An 18,745-nucleotide genomic window follows, 5' to 3' on the forward strand; every position below is an offset into this window, starting at 1 on the left:
ATGTGGTGATGTATTATTTATGATTTAATAAAGCCACTGAGATCAAAATGCAAAGCTAGCCACAGCCATTGAACCAGGCAGTGCTGATACACACCTTTAATCCCAGTAGTCATATTAGCTAGCCATAGAGATCAGGCAGTGGTGGTACATCCTTTAACCCCAGGACTCAGGAGACAGAGGCAGACCACGGATATCTGTGGGTTCAAGGCCACATTGAGCTACACAAAATTGATTCAGTCTAAAAGAGAAACAACTCACACAAGGGTGATCTCAGCACTTGAATTCACATGCCTTTAATCCCAGACAGGAGTGATATGGCTAGATGGAGAGAGCAATATAAGACAGTAGGAGACAGGAACTCAGAATTGCAGTCTGAGGCTTGGTGGAGAGCAGTGCCATCTGAGAATTTGTGGAGATAGGATGGCCATTTCAGTCTGAGGTAGAGGTAAGAGCTAGTGGCCAGCTGCTTTGCTTTTCTGATCTTCAGCTTGAACCCCAATGTCTGTCTCTGGGTTTTACTATTCATGTTACAGCTGTATGTTGCCTGATGGAGGGTGCTTCCTCAGGTCAGTGGGTGGCAGAGAGGCATAGAGATCAGCAAGTAATAAGGCCTGGGCAGGGCATCAGGAAGTAGCTAAGGGGAACTCGTTCAGTTCTTGAGGTAGGGTTCTCAGGGAACTGGGGGTGTGATGAGAAGAGGGAATTTTATCAGTAGGTTGCATTAAGGCCCAATTGTCCAGAGAGACAGGGAGGAAAGAGCCAGGGGTCGCTGGGTCTGACACAAGAGTTTGGAGTCTCCAGTGAATGGAGTTTAGATTGGAGGAGAAGTACCTGTAAGAAGTTATTTGGCTGAGGGTGACAATGAAGACATTGTGATGGAGGCCAGGAAGGATAGTTTGATTCACTTATGTATATCCCTGCCTGATGTGGCCACTGTGGTTGTCTGGCAGAGTGTTTCTGAGTACAGATGACTGACACAAAGGAATGAATGAGGGAGTGAGGAAAGCTGAATCCACAAAAAGGTTTGGAGGGGTACTCAGGGATTGTAGTGAGGGAGGAGAGGCTTGGATGAGCAGGCTGTCTTAGGACTGAGGAAGAGACTGGGGAGATTGTAGTAGAGGACAGGAAGGAGAGTGGAAATCACCTACTGGAGTCCATGTTGAATGTGGCTGATGTGATTCTTAGTTTTTATCAACTTCACAATTCCATACTTTGGGCAGCTATAAAACTGAAATGTATCTACTCCATTCCATAGACAGAAGCTGAACAGTAATTGGAACAGAATGAATTATTAGCAATAATGAGGGATTGTCTTACTCATTTAAAAAGTAACTTTAAAGGTAATAGGAAGGGCACTTACAAAGAATATTACAGCTGAACTAGCAGTATCCAACCTCCCAGCCTGAAGACCAGGCCTTATTGGAGAAAGTAACAGCTGTGACTTCCTAAATGACATTGTGGTTTCACGTTGGCAAAACTTTATGGAAATCTATCCTCAGGTATGGGAAAAGTGTTCTTGAGACAATGTCTTATTACATATATTTTATCCATAACTAATTTAGAAGGTCCAGAAGACAGATGCTTTTGGTTCTCCTATTCTGCCTGGTCTAATGTTGGAGAAATCCTCACTGTTGTGGAGGGAACACACTGACCCAGGAAGTGATACTCTTTCCTTCTATGGTGTGGTGTCTTGGTTCTGTCTTGAGTGCTAAGGAAAAACATTTACAATCCTTAGATGCACCTTTATAAAGCAAGCAAGTATGTGAATTTGGAGCTGAGTTAGGAAACAAATCATTAACAGATCCAAATGCTGTCAGAGCATTGGGATTGTTGGTGAGCCGGATTTAGTTTTAGAAGTGAGACTAGAGAATTGTCTCACTGAAGTAGTGTGAAGACTAGAAAGATTTATATTCATGGTACACCTAGCTAGCTTAAAGAGTCTTTGAGGCAGTGGTAAACATGGGAATATTCTAACTTGGAAAATGATTGGGGGAAATATGAAGGACTATGTTTTGATTCAGTTCTTCTACTATTTCCCTAGTTAATTAGATGATTGTCAGAATTCTTTGATCTATGGTCTGCATCATCCCTGGCCTTCACTTCACCTCTTGCCATTTTAAGAACTTTTTACCTGAATCTGTTTTATATAAGTTACTGGAAATGCAAAGACCCTTTCTTCCCCTCTCTATATAGCAACCTAGAGAGGTCCTTTGGACTTTCTTTAAAGTTTTTATAGTTTCTGTTTTTTTTGTTTTGTTTTGTTTTTTAAGGAAAAGCTGTTCCCAATAATGGCTACTTATTCTATACATATATAAGTATATATTTTAAGGTGTTTATCATCATCATCATCATCATCATCATCATTTTGAGACAAAAATCTTACTGTGTAGCACAGACTATCCTAAAACTATCCTTTATTCTCAGTCAATCTCCCAAATGGTAGGATTATAAGTGCACCACCATACATAGAAAATTATTATCAATTTAATTCTCTTTTTCTTTCACATGCATATCAAGCTAATGATTGCTGTATTTGATATTGGGTATCTGCTTTTTAAGCTTTATTTTTCTCTGTCATTGTATATATAATACATATTTACTAAAGGTACTGACTTTATTTCAGACATTCTTAGTAAATCCATAGTCTTAAAAAATTAAGTATGCTGATGTACTTTTTACTTTAAACCTTCATAATGATAAATATGGTATTACAAAACATTTAAATGATTTTTTTGGAGTATTTGCTTTTGAGAAAGGAAGTAGATCATGATAATAGGAGATAAAGGAGTTCCAAATACCAATGTGAGCTGCTCAAGTATTGAGCTTTTTGAATCAGTTCTTTTACGAAAATTGTACGACATATCTGAAAAATGCTCTGTGATTTAATGATTTTTCTTCTCATCTCATATTCTGGTGATATTTCCAAACCTAGGCATACTGTGACAAAAAGAAATTAAATTACATCTAATCTGGACCTGAGTACCAGGGCTTACACACTAAATAATCTGGATCACATTATCCTTTTCCATATATTATTTTTCATTATAATTAAGGTGAAAAATCTGGTTATGCTGGCTAGTTTTATGTTAACCTGACACATGCTAGAGATAGCTAGGAAGAGTCAATCTTAATTGAGAAAGTACCTCCATAAGATTGGCCTAGAGGAAAGTCTGGGGGGGGTATTTTCTCAACTGATGATTTGTGTGAGAGAGCCTAGCTCACTGTGGATGATGCCACACTTGGGCAGGTGGTCCTAGGTGCTATAACAAAGAAAGATGAGTTAGGCATGAGGAGCAAACCAGTAAACAGCTCTCTCCATGGCCTCTGCTTTGGTTCCTGCCCCAACTTTACTTCATGATGGCCTTTGATAAGAAAAATAAACCCCTTCCTCACCAAGTTGCCTTGGTCATGGTGTTTTATTACAGCAACAGAAATGCTAACTAAGACATCAGTGAAATATTTCTGTTGTAGTTTTGTCTTTGTGAGATAGGTGTCTTTCTACCTGTCATATCCTAAATTGTTAAAGATCAGAATGTGTTTTATTTGCTTAAGCTGACTTAATGACTGTTTGTACATAGAATATAAATAATTAGGCTTACAATACTTATAATATGATCCTGGCCTTAGAAAAATAAATCACATGAATTTAGTATGCTAATTAGATGCATAGGAATGAATTAAATTTATTAGTATACGATGACCTAAGTGAATGAAATATCTAAGTAATAGAGAACTGGGTTTGTTACCTTTTCTGGTTTACATGTGATTTTGTTGAAGATGACTTAATGACTGAGGGTTTTTCGCTGTCATAAAGTCATTAAACTTTGTATTACTGTTCAGTATGGTAGGTGTAAATGTTGTTAGATTTGTGAATTGGGAAGAAACCATACAAATTCTAATAGATACCAGTAAATGCTTTTTACTATCTGGCTTTATTTATTTATTTATTTATTTATTTATTTATTTAGGTGGCTATAGATGTGGATCATTTGATTCACAAGCATGAGGACATGTGTTTGGATACCCAGAACTCATTTAAAAAGCCAGATGTGACTGTGCACCCCTGTAATCACGTCAGTAGTGAGATGGGGTAGGGAAAAAAGATTCCCCCTTAGGATCTAGCCTAGCCCACCTGGTCATGATATGGGCCAGTAACAGTACTGTCTAAAAAGTAGAAGTTGTCGGTGGACCAGTAGCAGAAATTGTCCTCTAACCTCTTCAGTGCACATGCTGTACACCCACCCATCCCCGTCCCAGTGCCTCAGAGGCTAAGAACACTTGATGGTCTTCTAGAGGACTTGAATTTAGTTCCCAGCACCACTTGAAACTCTAGCTACAGGAAATCCAACACACTTTTCTTGCCTCTGTGGGGACCTAGAGACACACATTCACACTGACATATAAACACAAGTAAAAATAAAATATTTTTAAAATCCCTTCCCAAAGCCTCCATTTATTGGAGGTGAAGGATGCTCCAGTTCTGTTCTTTGATTTAATTAGTTTGTGAGTATATTGAACAGTAAAACTGTAAACTTATATTGTAAATTCTTTGCTCTGGGGTATTTTTTGTTTGCTTGTATTTTTTGTTTTTGGACATTGGAGCCTTACTGTGGAGCCCACAATGGGAACCTAACTTGTAGAGCAGACTAACCTTGAACTCACAGAGATCAGCCTCAGTCTCCCCAATTAAAGCCAACACACCTGACTTTTGTCTAAGGTATGTTAAAATCAGTACTGACTTTATGGATTTTTAAATTGCTTTTTTCATGTTTGTTGATTCTCAGCTTTATTTTCATAATGTAAGTTATGAAAAGTACTCATTGCAAGGATTTAATCTTTTTGCAGGTTTATTGTATATTATTGAAACACAGAAAGTTCTTGATCTCAGAATTAATGTGAAGGCTTCATATGTTATTGTCCCACAAAATGGAATTTTTAGTCCTACATCAAATCTACTTCTCTTGGATCTTGGTCATCTAAAGGTATACACTAATAATGTTTGATTGATGATAAGCCATTTGTGATATTCTTTTATTTAAAATTGATTTTATTAAGATTAATTTATATTGATTATATTGATTTATATTTTATATGTGAGTGTTTTTCTGTGTGTATACCATACCAGATTTGTGCACTGCTCAAAGAGGGCAGAGGTGGGTCCCAGATCTCTTGAAACTAGAGTTACAGGCTGTTGTGAGTCACCATGCAGGTTCTGGGAACTGAACTCAGGTCCTCTATAAGAATAAGAATAGCAAGTGCTCTTAACTGCTGAGCCTTCTCTCCAGCCCCTGAGTATATGCTGGTTTTAGATAGTTTGATTAGGTTCATTGATGTATAAATGTATAGCGGTACTAGGATCTGAGAAACAATCCTTGTGATTAGTGAATCAAGTTTCACTTCATCAGGTAGTTTTTTTCCTCCCTGTATTTTCTAAACCCAAAGTTTCATTTTAGCCTTACAAGCCAGTGATAAATATTAAGAATTGTATTTATAGACTTGAAAGTCATACCTAAGTTTTTTACTCTTCATTTTAAGTGTTATTTGATCAAGTGTATATAATGGGGACAGTTCTGGACAGAATCATCTTTCTGAAGTTTTTCATATATAAGTAGAAACTTTTTTTTAGACTTCTGCATCTAAACCAATCATTATAGTATCCATTAGTGTCATGTAATTATCAAAGTTAAAGAAAAATCAATTTAAAATAAAAAAATTCAACTTGTGTTGAGTGTTTACTAGTCAGAGCTGGTTAATGGTTGCTGTGATGGACAGTCCAGATGCAGAGTATTTCCATCATCGTTACCATTCTGCTCCTCACAGATGTTAAATGTAAAATACCTACAAAAGTCTGGATACCTTCCGTGCCTTTTGTCTGCCTAAGAACTTTGTTTTCCTGTTACTTTGCACTTGGTATTTATTTATATTATAAATAAACTTAAGTTTACATAGATAATTGCTTATGTTTGATTTTGACTATGAAATTATTTCAAGGGCTATTTAAAAAGAATGTAAGGATTAAGATTTTAAAGATTTAGTTTTGTGACATTAGCTAATTTGTCTTGCCTGTTATCTAAAATATATTGCCTTTCATAGATAATATTTTTAAAAAGTTTTAAAATTTAGTTTTATGTGTATGTATATTTGCCTGCATTATATATATATCTGTCCACTATTTAAGTACCTGGTGCCTGTACAGGCCAGAGAGAGGCATTGGAAAGGATTGTGAGCTGCCACTTGGGTGCTAGGAATCAAACTCATGCCCTCTGGAAGAGCAGTCAGTGCTGTTAACCACTGAGTCATCTTTCCAGCTCCAATCTTTTTTATGTTTATCTTTGTTTTTGAGACAGAGTCTCACTATATTGCCCTGGTATCCTAGAACTCACTGTGTAGACCAGGCCAGCCTCGATCTCACAGAGATTATCGGCTTATCCTCTCCCGAGTGCTGGAATTAAAGGCATATGTCATTATGCCTGGTGAGATAATCATTTTTGACAGTCTACTCCACATGAACTGTATGAAACAGAGTAAGAAATGTTAATATATGTGTATGGATGTATTTACATTTAAAGAAAAATTTGTTTTGGAGTGATCTCTGGAATATTTAAGAAAAAAAAATAATGTGCACAGTATTCCATGAAAGGGAAGATTAAAAAATATAGTGTGCTTGGAGCCACATAACAGACAGTAATAAGCCTTGTTCTTTTATTACATAACTACTAAAAATCTGTTGGACCAAACAATAGATATAAGCTACATTTTTCTCGTCCTGATCCTAATGGCTTTTCTTTAGATTTTAAGTTTTTGTAAAGATGTATTATTTTCTAAGATTATCTTGGTTCCTCTCTTTTGATATAAGTAAATTTAAAAATACAACTCATTTTATGAATGTCATCTTATACCCGTCTTTGTTGCACATCTGTTTTTAATAACTGTATATATCTGTCAGTGTATCCTGTCCTGTTAAATTTTTATGTTATAGAGCTAAACAGTATTTTTACTTTGAAGAACTTTACATGGTCTAAACTATTAAAATTAACTTTAAGGTGACAAGTAAAAGTCGATCAGGATTACCAGAAATGAAAACAAGTGGGGCCAGCCTTGAAGAGATAATGCATAAAGCTTATGATTCTTTTGATATTCACCTTACAAGCATACAGTTGCTTTACAGCAGAATGGGTAAGTACAAGAGATGTAATGGTTGATTTTTTTTTTTTTTTAACTAGTGATTCATTAGGTTTTTAGGTTCTCTGAAGATATGCTTGAAGACTTTCCCTCTATGTGCTTGGAACTTTCGTATTTGTATTAAAATTAACAGTAAATATTGCATAGTGAATGCAAGATAGTTGATAGTGAAAGTGTGAAACCTTAAACACAACTCCAGTGCTTCAGAATAGCCATTTACTAAGATATATAACTGGGCCCATGTGTTTGATTGGCGCTGTTAAACCAGCTGAGTGATTGATATTTTTATTTGTAAGATAATTACAATGATTTAATTTAAATAAGAAAATAAACATTGACTACTAACTGAACAAAAAAATGACTACTAATGTTTTCCTGGTTTGGAACCAGGAAATTTTGTTTCCCAGTCCATCTAGATAAAATTTTGTCTCTTACTGGGAACTGGGGCTTGCTCATTTGGCTAAGCTGGCTGATTGGTGAGAGCTCTAAAGATCTGTCCATTGCCACCTTCCTAGTGGTGGGATTTCAAGCATGAACCGCCGTGCCTTTTTTTTTTTTTTTTTTAAAGTGGGTACTGGGAGCCGAACTTAGGTTCTCATCCTTGATGGGCAAGCACTTTACAAAATGAGTTCTCTCTCCAGACTGGCTCCATCTATTTTGAGGCTGTAAATTAACTATTCTTTCACTCACTTGTAGCTGTTAACATTACAGTAAATGTTTCAGGTCATGTTTTGTAGGTCTACGTATGAATTTCAACTTTTGCATTTTAACTATAGGAAAGTTTTGATCCTGTTTTCTAAAATGAAATGATTACGATTCCTGGGAAAATTGAAAATCTTGACTAAATGGTGCCATTTATTAGTGGCTATCAAATGCACTTACACTTTTCTGCCTTTTTCATTGCCTTATAGTGGCATTATTTTGGTGGTAGAATATCTGGTTGGCATAGTGATTGTTAATAGGTACACTGTATGTTTGACCAAAACTATGCTACCTTTTAAAAAAACAGGCCTTTTTCTTTTGTAATAGAACATAGTCTGGTAAAGCAGTATGGGGGGAAAAATGGAAATGTAAAGACTTCCTTTAGATAATTTTAGGTTTTGTATGTTATAAAAATTAATGCTAACAATAAATATGAACTGTTTCTCTGATTAGGTGATAATTGGAAAGAAGCACGAAAGCTCAATGTATCTACACAGCATATTTTGACACCGATGCATGTCAATGTAGAACTCTCTAAAGCCTTGGTTTTCATGGATATCAAGATGCCCAAGTATGTATTATATGTCATCTGTTACACGTAATTGTGTATTTTCTCAGTAAATCTGTAATGAAAGAAACATTCTATTTCATTGACTTTATTACATAGAATGCATGTTACACCATTTGCTACTGATGCCACTTTTAATAGGTAGTTCAGTGGCGTCTTAGTAAATTCACATTATTATGCAGCCATCACCACCATCTAGCTCTAGAACTTTATTTGACAGTCTTCGAAGTTGAATGTTGTACTCACTAAATAATAACATTCCATTCTACTCTGCCTTTTGCCCCTGGCTACCCAACCCCCTTACATGGTATCTTTATGAATTTGATGGTTTTAGGTACTGGAGAGAAGTAAAATCATATAATTATTTGTTATTTCTTATCGATATTACTTCACTCACAGTGTACTTGGGATTCATCTATGAAATATATGAATAGTATTTTCTAGTCCTCTTTTAAGAACAGAATTTTTACTGAGCCCTGCCTGCTTCTTTCTATCCATTCTTGAAAGTAGGATGGAAGTTTACTACTATTGCTAAAAGTCCTTTTCTTCACCTTAGTTCTTTCAGTATTTAATTCATTGAACTCTGTTGTTTGGAATGCATATGTTTTTAATTGTTACTGTTATTGTTTAATTTGTCCATTTACTTCATTAGATAGCATTCTTTTTAAAATCTTCAGTAATAGTTTTTGACTTGTAATCTTTTTTTTACTGCAAGCATCCCTCTCTTTTGTTGATTGTTTAGGATATCTATTTTAATTCTTTACCTTTTGACATATGTATTTTCTTTAAAGTGAATCTTCTGTAATGATATCATATGGTTGGATCTTAATTTTTATTCATTCTGTCAACTTTTATGTCTTTTGATTGGGAAGGTTAAAACACTTAGGTCTATACACTGATATGGTCCCAGGTCCATCCCTGAGTGGGAGGTACTGGACCAGGAAACTCTTAGCTAACCAATGGTGATAAAGACCAGACACAGGCATCTTGCCATTTCAGGAGGGCTCTCAGTCCATGCTGGAAACTGGAGTCTCCAGTTTAATCTAGCATCCTCCTAAATAGCTTACCAACAGGGGTGGGGTGACCACAGAAGGCATCTACTATCATGTATATACCTGATAATCAAGTAATTATTTTAATTCAGGAGTCACCTAAACAGTCTCTAGGCACATAAACAAAGTTCTCAGCACAGGTGCAGGCACACTCAGGGCCTAGGTCTGTTGTAACTAGGAGACATTCTCCACTGAGGCCAAGCCATCTGGTGGCAATTTAGCAAGCATCTGCAAGAAAATTGCAGGATTCAGGCTCCTGGAAAATGGAGCTGAGGTTTGGACCCTGAGAAACTTTATAATCAATAATTTTGGTCCCTGACAACCATATACTTATTTTTATGTCTTAATTTCTGCAGAAAGTGATGAGTAGTCAAAACCCAAATCATAGCCCTTTTTAAATATTTGTCCATGCAGTTAACTGTACTGTGATGGCTAACTAGACAGATTTAAGATAATAAAAGGAAACTTGCTATTTAGTAAGTAACATTTTGAAGCCTACCCTCTTCACATTGTACATCTTGAATATTTTAAGGAAGGAAAGGTTTTGCTGCATTAATTGAATTGTCCTCAGCTGTGTAATTAAGTTAAACTACAGTGTGTGGAAATAGTTACAAATATTTAGGTTATTAGAAATAAAGCTTAAGATTTTCTGAAGGAATTTAGGTAACATTTTTAGAGACCAATGTTTGACAACAGTAATGTATCATTTGAAAAAAAAATCAGTTTTAAGGAAAAGTGGAGGTAAAATCAATGAGCTGAAACATTCTGTGTGAGGGCCATACCTTTTAAAAAATTCTTGTGTGAGAGTGTGTGCTCATGTATGTTTGTACATGTGGGCATGCACATGTGTATGGAAGCCAGAGGTTGATGTCATGAACCCCAAGCACATCGATTGGCTGGACAGTGTGGGAGCTCCACAGATGCACTTGTCTCCCCTCCCATCTCTTTCAAGTGTTGTGATTACAGGTGCGTGTCCCTATGCCCATCTTTTAGTTGGTACTGGTATTTGTGTCTGGTGGTAGGCATTTTTCCAATGGAAAATTTTTCTCAACCTCTCTTCTTTTTTTATTTTTAATTTTTGTATATTATGTGTAATTTTTAATGTTTGTATATTATGTGGAGGCCTTTCATATTCAGGCACTACCGTGTGCATGTGAAAGTCCAAAGGATACCTTGATGGAGTCAGTTCTTAACTTCCACCATGTGGGTTCTGGGGAATCAAACTCAGATCACTGGGCAAGTGCCCCTTAAGGGTAAGTGCCTTTACCCTCTGAGCTATCTCTGGGCCTAGCCCCCCTTTAGTTTTTTATCTTATCTGTAAGCAAAGGAGATTGGCAAGACAGAAGAAAAACAAATGAAATTTTGTTTTGAATTATGGTTTGGGATATAATATCTATAGTTACTTGAAGTTGGTAAGCTTCAGGTTTTCTTGTAGGAACCATGTGCATATAAGAACTTACACGTAGTAGGGGTTAGAAATAGGCTGTGATCCACATAGGTATGAGTACACAACAATGCCATATAAATACTGTAATGATAGTAACATAATAAATAATTGATAATTAATATTGTCATCTGTATTTGGCAAACACTAGAGAAACAATAAATGAAATAATAATTGGAAAATAAGCCTTTGAAAAGTATTAAGGCTGGTCCATCTAGAGTTTATAAGGTAAGCTCTAAATTATAGTGATTTGTAGTTTCAAATTTTTATTTTAAATATTAGTTGAATCTATTCTCCTTTATGGTTGTTTGGTTTTTGTTTTGTTTTAGCTAATCATTGAACTCAGGACCTCCTGCTTGCTCAGCAAGCCTTCTTTCACTGAGTCACCTCCCCAGTTCCCATTTTTTGTTAATTAGTGTACTTAAGCCAGAATGAAAATTACTCTATATATTCTTTATTCTCCATATACTCTATAATGATTCCTGTGTCTATAAAATAGGTTCAAGATTTCTGGAACATTGCCTCTTGTTTCATTACGAATCTCGGATAAAAAACTTCAAGGGATTATGGAATTGTTTGAAAGCATTCCAAAACCTGAACCCATAACTGATGTATCTGCCCCTGCCAGATCATTCCAGGTAAAAATCTTTTTCAGAATTAATGAAAGATTAAATTGAAAAGTAGATTTCAAAGTAGTAGATGAAATTACCACAGATGAAATTACTTAACAGTCATTTGAATTTTAAGCAGAATTGTAACTTTTACCCAACATCCCCATGGTGTCCATTTACATTATGGATATTTAAAATTATGGGGAAAAAGACTACTTTGACTTCATAAAAGAAAATCTGAGGAAAAAAAGAGACACTAGAATATGTGTGCACAGCAAAGACAAGTGAGGATGCAGCAAGAAGGTAGCTCTTTGCAGGCTAAACGTAGATGCTTTGAAACTAGTTTAAAATACCTTAATCCTTGACCTTCTGGCCTCCAGAATTGTTAGAAAATGCTGTTTGTAGTTTTAACCATTGATTTTGTGGTCTTTTGTTATGGTAGCCTTGGCAGTTTCATGCAGATTTTGATACCAAGAAAGTGGGGTTGATGCAGTAGTAACACTTAAAACTGACATTAGAACTGTATTACAGGTAAGATGGGAAGAATTTCAAGGCATATGTTAGAACAAACCTGCATTCTCCTCTGGAGGAAATTATTTATAGACACATGTGTTTTAAAGCTCCTTCTGGTGAGAACTGTAATAGAATCTACAAACATAGTTTTTTATATCTTAAAAAAAAAACTTATTCTGAGCTATCTCCCCCCCCTTTTTTTGTTGAATGTAGAACTTGTGATGACCTTGAATAGTTAGCTGATATGATGTCTAAACTATGAAGGGTGCAATATGTTTTTTCTCTCCATTATTAGAACATTTGAGAGGTGTAATGAAGGAAACTAAAACAAAACCACTGTGACCATTGTGCAGATGAAAAAGGAACCAGAACTTAGGGCTTTAGAAAATGGTTAGTTTATCCATAATGCAAAAAATAAGAGCATGTTATTTGATGGGGCATCAGGAGTGTTCTGAGATGATGATTTGATTAAAGAATTTTATGTCACAGATTCAACCATTCATCTCCTAGCGCGTGGACTAAAGGACTAGAAAGGGAAGCAAAGTGAAGAAAGGTGTTGCACCTTAAAAATTATATAGAATATGAGAGTACTGCTAAATAGCTGCAAGCACACATTATCCTTGAGCAGAAGAGGAAAGTAATGTCCTCTAGGTGATTCTGAGATCATGTGTCACAGCCCTTTGGTCTGAATGGTTCAAGATTCAAGGGATGAAGCAATCTCATTATCAGTGGACTGGACTGCTGCTGACCAGGACCTACAGACAGGGCTGCATTTAGTCTTTTCTTACTGAGTATGATAATGTAGACTTTTCTTAGACATCTTTCACCAAATTAAGAAATTACCATCTATTTCTAGCTCCCTGAGCATTTCTCTTCAATAGATATTAGGGTGCTATTTCTGCATCTATTAAGATCTTATCATTTGTTCCTTTAGTCTCTTAATATGATGAATGGATTAGTTTTGCATTCTCAATTACTATCTCATCTTTGATGGTATATTATTTTTCTGTATATTACAAGGTCTATTTGATAATATTAAGGTTGAACATCTCTTATCCTAAGTTGGTTAGGATTAGAAATATTTTAAAATTCAGACTTGGTCTTTTTCTTTTTTCTTTGGATGTTGAAATATTTGTTTAGACTTTTTCAGTTGAACATTCCTACTCTTAAAAATCTAAAATGCTTCAAAATCTGAAACCTCTTTAACATCATCTCACTGCTCAGAGAGTTTCAGATTTCAGAAGAGGAAAGCAACTAGCAGGAGTGTGAGGTATGTAGGAGAGGATAATGGGAATGAAAAACATCAAAATGTATGTGACATATGTGTCTATAAAAATATAATGATATTCATAGTTTTTATGGTAAATATACCCTATAAAGTGTAAAAATCTGTACTGGCTTATGCATTTGTTAGTTACTTAATAAAATTTTGAAATTTCTAATTTTAGGCCAATTCAGATACTACATTTTTAGATTAGCATCAGTGTACCTTATCTGAAGTACTTGTGGCTCGAAGTGTTTTGAACTTCTTGGGTTGTTTTTGTTTTTCCATTTTGGAATATTATAAATATCTAATGAGGTATTTTAGATGTAGGACACAGGGTCAAAACACAGAATTTATATATGCTTTATAGCCACATTATGTATACCTGAATGTAATTTTATGTAATGTCTTATTGTGGCTGAGTTTTGACTATGACACATCACCTGAGATCAGGTATAGAATGTTCCACAAGTGGGGTTCTTATTGTCTTCATAAATGTTTGGATTTTGAAACATTTTCAATTTCAAATTAGAGTTGCTCAATATATTTTGTAGGCATTGAGGCTTTAGTGTTTGTTCATGACAGATATTGGATCCTATTTTCTGTGGGTAGTTTAGTAATATTAGTGTCATGAAGTGAGTTGGGAAATGTTTCCTAGTCCCTGAGGTTTGGTAATATTGAAACTAGACCAAACAATAATGATATAATGGCCTCAAAAATATTAAATGATGCTCATACTTCTTTTTTAATTTTTTTATTTAAATTAGAAACAAGATTGTTTTACATGTCAATCCCCATTCTCTCTCATTCCCCTCCTCCCCTGCCTCCCACTGACACCCTACCTATCCAATACCATTTCTGCTCCCCAGGGAGAGAGAGGCCCTCCATGGGGGTAGTCTTCGAGTCTGTCATATCCTTTGGGATAGGGCCTAGGCCCACCCCCATGTGTCTAGGCTGAGGGAGTATCTCTCTATGTGAAATGGGATCCCAAAGTCCATTTCTACGCTAGGGATAAGTATTGATCTACTACAAGAGGCCCCATATATTTCTGAGGCCTCCTCACTGACACCCACATTCATGGGTTCTGGATCAGTTCCATGATGGTTTCCCAGTGATCAGTCTGGGGGCCAAGAGCTCCCTCTTGTTCAGGTCAGATGTTTCTGTGGGTTTCACCAGCCTGGTCTTGTCCCCTTTGCTCATCACTCCTCCTTCTCTGCAACTGGATTCCAATTCATTTCAGTTTTTAGCTGTTGGTATCTGCTTCTACTTCCCATCAGTTGCTGGATGAAGGCTCTAGGATGGTATATAAGTTAGTCATCAATCTAAGAGCAGCAAAGAAAAAAGACCAAGTAACATATAAAGGCTCATACTTCTTCCTAAATAAAAGCTTGGAAGTTACTAAGTTTTATGAAGAAGACATGTCCAAAGCTGATAAGCTGAAAGCTAGCCGTCTTATGCCAGTCAGCCATTCAGATATTGTTATTGTCTTAGTTACTTTTCTACTGCTATGACAGAGTACTATAACCAAGGCAACCTATAGAAGAAAGAGTAAATTGGGAGCTTGCTTACAGTTTCAGAGGGGTTAGTCCATGACTGTCATATCGAGAAGCATGGTGGCAGCAGGCAGGCATGGTGTTAAAGTAGTAGCTAAGAGCTTTTGTCTTGAGACAACGACCACTACCATTATTAGGAACAGAAAGAGACACAGAATGGCATGGGTTTCCTCCTCCAACAAAAACAACACCTTCTAACCCTTCTGAAATAGTTCTTTCAATTGGAGACCAAGCATTTAAACCTTAGAACATATGGGGCTATCTCATTCCTACCACCACAGTCATGTTGGACAGATCCAACATTAAGTTGTCCTCTGACCCACATAAGCATTCTGTGGTGTGAACACACTTGTGTACACACACGCAATACTTTTTAAAATTAAAACAAAAAGCAAGGGCAGGCCTTCTACCTTTCCACATATGAAAGAAAAAAATCCTTATAATGTTTTTATCATACAAATTGCTTATATCCAAAATACGTAAGGAGATCATCAGCTTAACAAATAAGGAGGGAAGTAAAATAAAAAGATGTCAACTTCATTAATTATTTGAAAAATGAATCCATATTGAAATACCACTAAACAATGATTAGGATGGCTAAAATTTTAAAAAGACACCATGGTGAGGTATGACATGATGAGAATTTATAACCTTTCATTGGTGCTATCTGTAACCCCTTTGGTAATTTTGTTTAAATAAACTTAAATATATACTTATTGTATGACTTAAGAATTCTGTATTTTTACCTAAAAGAAATGAAAATGTATGGCTACACAGAGATGTGGGTTAAAATGCTCAGTGGAGAGTTATTTGTAATATTAAAAAGTTGTGAAAATATAATTGTCAGGAAAGAACTGGATAAAAAATACAGTGGAATTTGTGCTGGTTAGTTTTTTTGTCAACTTAACCCAAGCTAGAGTTATCTTAGGAAGACAATGAAAATGCCCTCAGCAGCTTGGCCTGTAGGCAAGACTGTGAGTATATTTGCCAAAGTATCATTGAAAATTAACAGTGTGTGATCCTCAGTTCTTAATATCAGGCTTTGAGCTTGCTTCTCAAGATATCCTTGAGCTGGATTCTGGGCTAAGTACATTTTCAAGTTAGAACATAGCTCAGAATCCTAACAGATTCCCAAGGAATTCCCACAATTACACTTACCAACAGACTTCAAGTAATTATCACACTGGGTTATATGTAGCTGTTTTTATACAACTATATAATATACTTTGAACATATTACCTCTGTAAAAGCACTTCATTTTTTTTTTTTTTTAAACTGGCTCTCAGGTAGCTCAAGCTGGCCTAGAACTCTCTGTGTAGCCAAAGATGGCATAGATTTGTTATCTTTCTGCTTTCCTATAAGAAATGTTAGGATTAATGGCATGATCTACAATGCCTAGCTTTATGTGGTGTTTGGGAGTGCAGACCTAGGGCTTTTCAGTAAGCACTCTATACCCATTGAGAAACAATTCAAAGCACTTTAGCTTTCATACATCTTATAATTTTCTTGCTTTAGACCTGATTTCTTCTCGGAATGAATTAAGTAGCTTTTGTCAAAATTACCATATAAATTTGAATAAAAGGTCTTTATTCTGATTGACAGTGAGTTACTTTTGTTTCAGAATCAAGCATCTACTTCTTTGCCAGTATCACATATTTCTCAGAAGTTAATCCCTTTATTGGAACAGCCTTGTCATTCTGAAAATGGTAAAGTGAAACTGCTTAAGAGAATGTCCTTATTTACACATGCATAGGTGAAGTAGTTTACATTTGAGGAATGTTTACTTCAAATGAGTATGTTTAGGGGTAAAAATCATCTTTTAACATCTGTTTTTCTGTAAAGAGAATAATCAACAAATTTGTTAAAGTTTATGTCACGTGTTCAAAGGAGACATTCCGAAATGAGTCATTCAAGAAGTGATTAAAAGTTGGGTTTATATAACAGTTTTCATTGAACAAAAGAACTCAATACTACTCAATTTAAAACTGTTTTGATTGTTTTGAGCAGTTGATTAATGGAATCTTTATGTAGTTTTTTTATACTATGATTGAATACTGGTAACAAAAAATTACATTAAATGAAGCCATAGTTAAAGGGGTGCTTTATTAACATTTCTGGGCCTGGCCTCTGTTGCTAATATTACAGAGTTGTAAACTGAGTTCTGTTACACTATCCAGCTACAGGGAACATGGTAGCATGTTGCTTTCAATATTCATAATGACACAGTCATTGTTTTCAGTACATGGTATTAATTTTTGCTATAAGTACTTATTCAATTTTGAAATTGTCTAATGATTTTTTGAAAGTAGTTTTGTTTTTTTTTTTTTCATTTTTGAGTTGGGAGAGATAGCTCAGTGGTTAAGAGATCATGATGTGCTTGCAGAGGATCATAGCTCAGTTCCCAGCATCCACACTGGGCAGCTCACTGCTGCCTCTTACTCCAGCTCAAGAAAATCAGTTGCTCTTCTTTATACTCTGTGAGCACCTGTATTCACATACCTGTACACACATATATACATAATTGAAAATAAAAATTAATTTTAAAAAATGATTTTATGCCAAATATTAAATATTTTATCATTTCCATACTCATCATTTGCAATGTTATTAATTCAAAAGGAATTTCTGTATTCTTGTCTCTAGCTTTTGTGTTCAACTTTTAATATAAATCCATAGCATTTTAATGCTTACATTTATTTCAGAAAAATTACAAAAATGTTAAACATAGATTACTTCTGTTGTTGACTTAAAATATTTTGTGAAATTTAGACTCAGAGGAGGAATTTTTTGATGCACCATGTAGTCCCTTGGAAGCTCGTTCTCAAACTGTATGTAGAGGTAAAAGTTCTCGACAAAAAAAAGATTGTTTAATGAATTTAACTCAACTTGGGATGCGATTTGAAGTAGCAGAGGTATGTACTATGATTACGTTAATGTGGGTTATGTGAATTGTCATTTATATTTTGTGCAGTTTACTTACATAGTTCTATTATTAATAGATACTGTTCAAAGTATATGGAGACTAGGGATATGATTTTCCTCATCTTTTTTTTTTCAAGATTATTTTTCTTAAGAATTAGTATTTAAGTGGTATATTGCGGGCAGTTTTCCAATACATATTTTTTGTTGATGATTATGCAATGTAAGTATGCATTGGATGTGTGGGGAAATACAAAATCAATATTAAGTTTAAATTCCTAACATACTACATATATATCTTCTGTATTCATATATTGTTACCATATAGGTGACCTCTGTGTTTTGCCTTTCTTCTGCAGGTTTTGATTCAGTTTTATCACCTTGTGGGAGACTGTGAACTACCTGTGCTAGAAACGGGTGCTTTAGGATTGGGTACAGAAGTTGAGATTAGAACATTTGATTTGCAAGCAAATGCCTTTTTGAAAGAGTTGTGGGTAAAATGTCCAGAATACTTAGGTAAGACTATTAAAATATATACATTATTTTTATAATTTGACTACCTGTTGTAGAATTTTCTGTTCCTTAGACTTTGAATCAACACATTTATATTTTGAAATAGTCACAAAAAGAAAAGACTATTAAATTTAGGTTAATCTATTTTCTTAATACATTTTAAACTAAAATATACCACTTACCCTTTCCCTTCCTTCTCCAACACTTCCCATATACCCTCCACTTTCAAATCAATAGTACCCTTCTTTCTTTGAATATAACATATATGTGTGTATGCACAAATACGTAAATATAATCTGCTGAGTCTTTTTGTTGCGTGTGTATGAATGGCTTCAAGGCTGACCACTTTGTATTGAGTAACCACCATGGGGGATCATCCCTGGGAGAGGCTAATTCTATTTCTCTTTGCAGACATTGGTTTCCT

At 35.3% G+C, this 18,745-nt stretch overlaps 1 protein-coding gene across 3 annotated transcripts in view; it reads left to right on the forward strand.

The window, feature by feature from the left end:
• Positions 1-18,745, forward strand: part of Vps13a (vacuolar protein sorting 13 homolog A) — a 173,391-nt gene that overhangs the window by 46,514 nt on the left and 108,132 nt on the right. For all 3 annotated transcript variants that reach the window (XM_027406578.1, XM_027406579.1, XM_027406577.2), the window contains exons 20-26: positions 4,846-4,982; positions 7,044-7,176; positions 8,338-8,455; positions 11,448-11,586; positions 16,511-16,595; positions 17,659-17,801; positions 18,168-18,324. In XM_027406578.1, coding sequence (XP_027262379.1) covers positions 4,846-4,982; positions 7,044-7,176; positions 8,338-8,455; positions 11,448-11,586; positions 16,511-16,595; positions 17,659-17,801; positions 18,168-18,324 — 912 coding nt within the window. The remainder of the gene's footprint in view (positions 1-4,845; positions 4,983-7,043; positions 7,177-8,337; positions 8,456-11,447; positions 11,587-16,510; positions 16,596-17,658; positions 17,802-18,167; positions 18,325-18,745) is intronic.

The sequence above is a fragment of the Cricetulus griseus genome, chromosome 3 (assembly GCF_003668045.3).
Source record: "Cricetulus griseus strain 17A/GY chromosome 3, alternate assembly CriGri-PICRH-1.0, whole genome shotgun sequence".
NCBI lineage: Eukaryota > Metazoa > Chordata > Mammalia > Rodentia > Cricetidae > Cricetulus > Cricetulus griseus.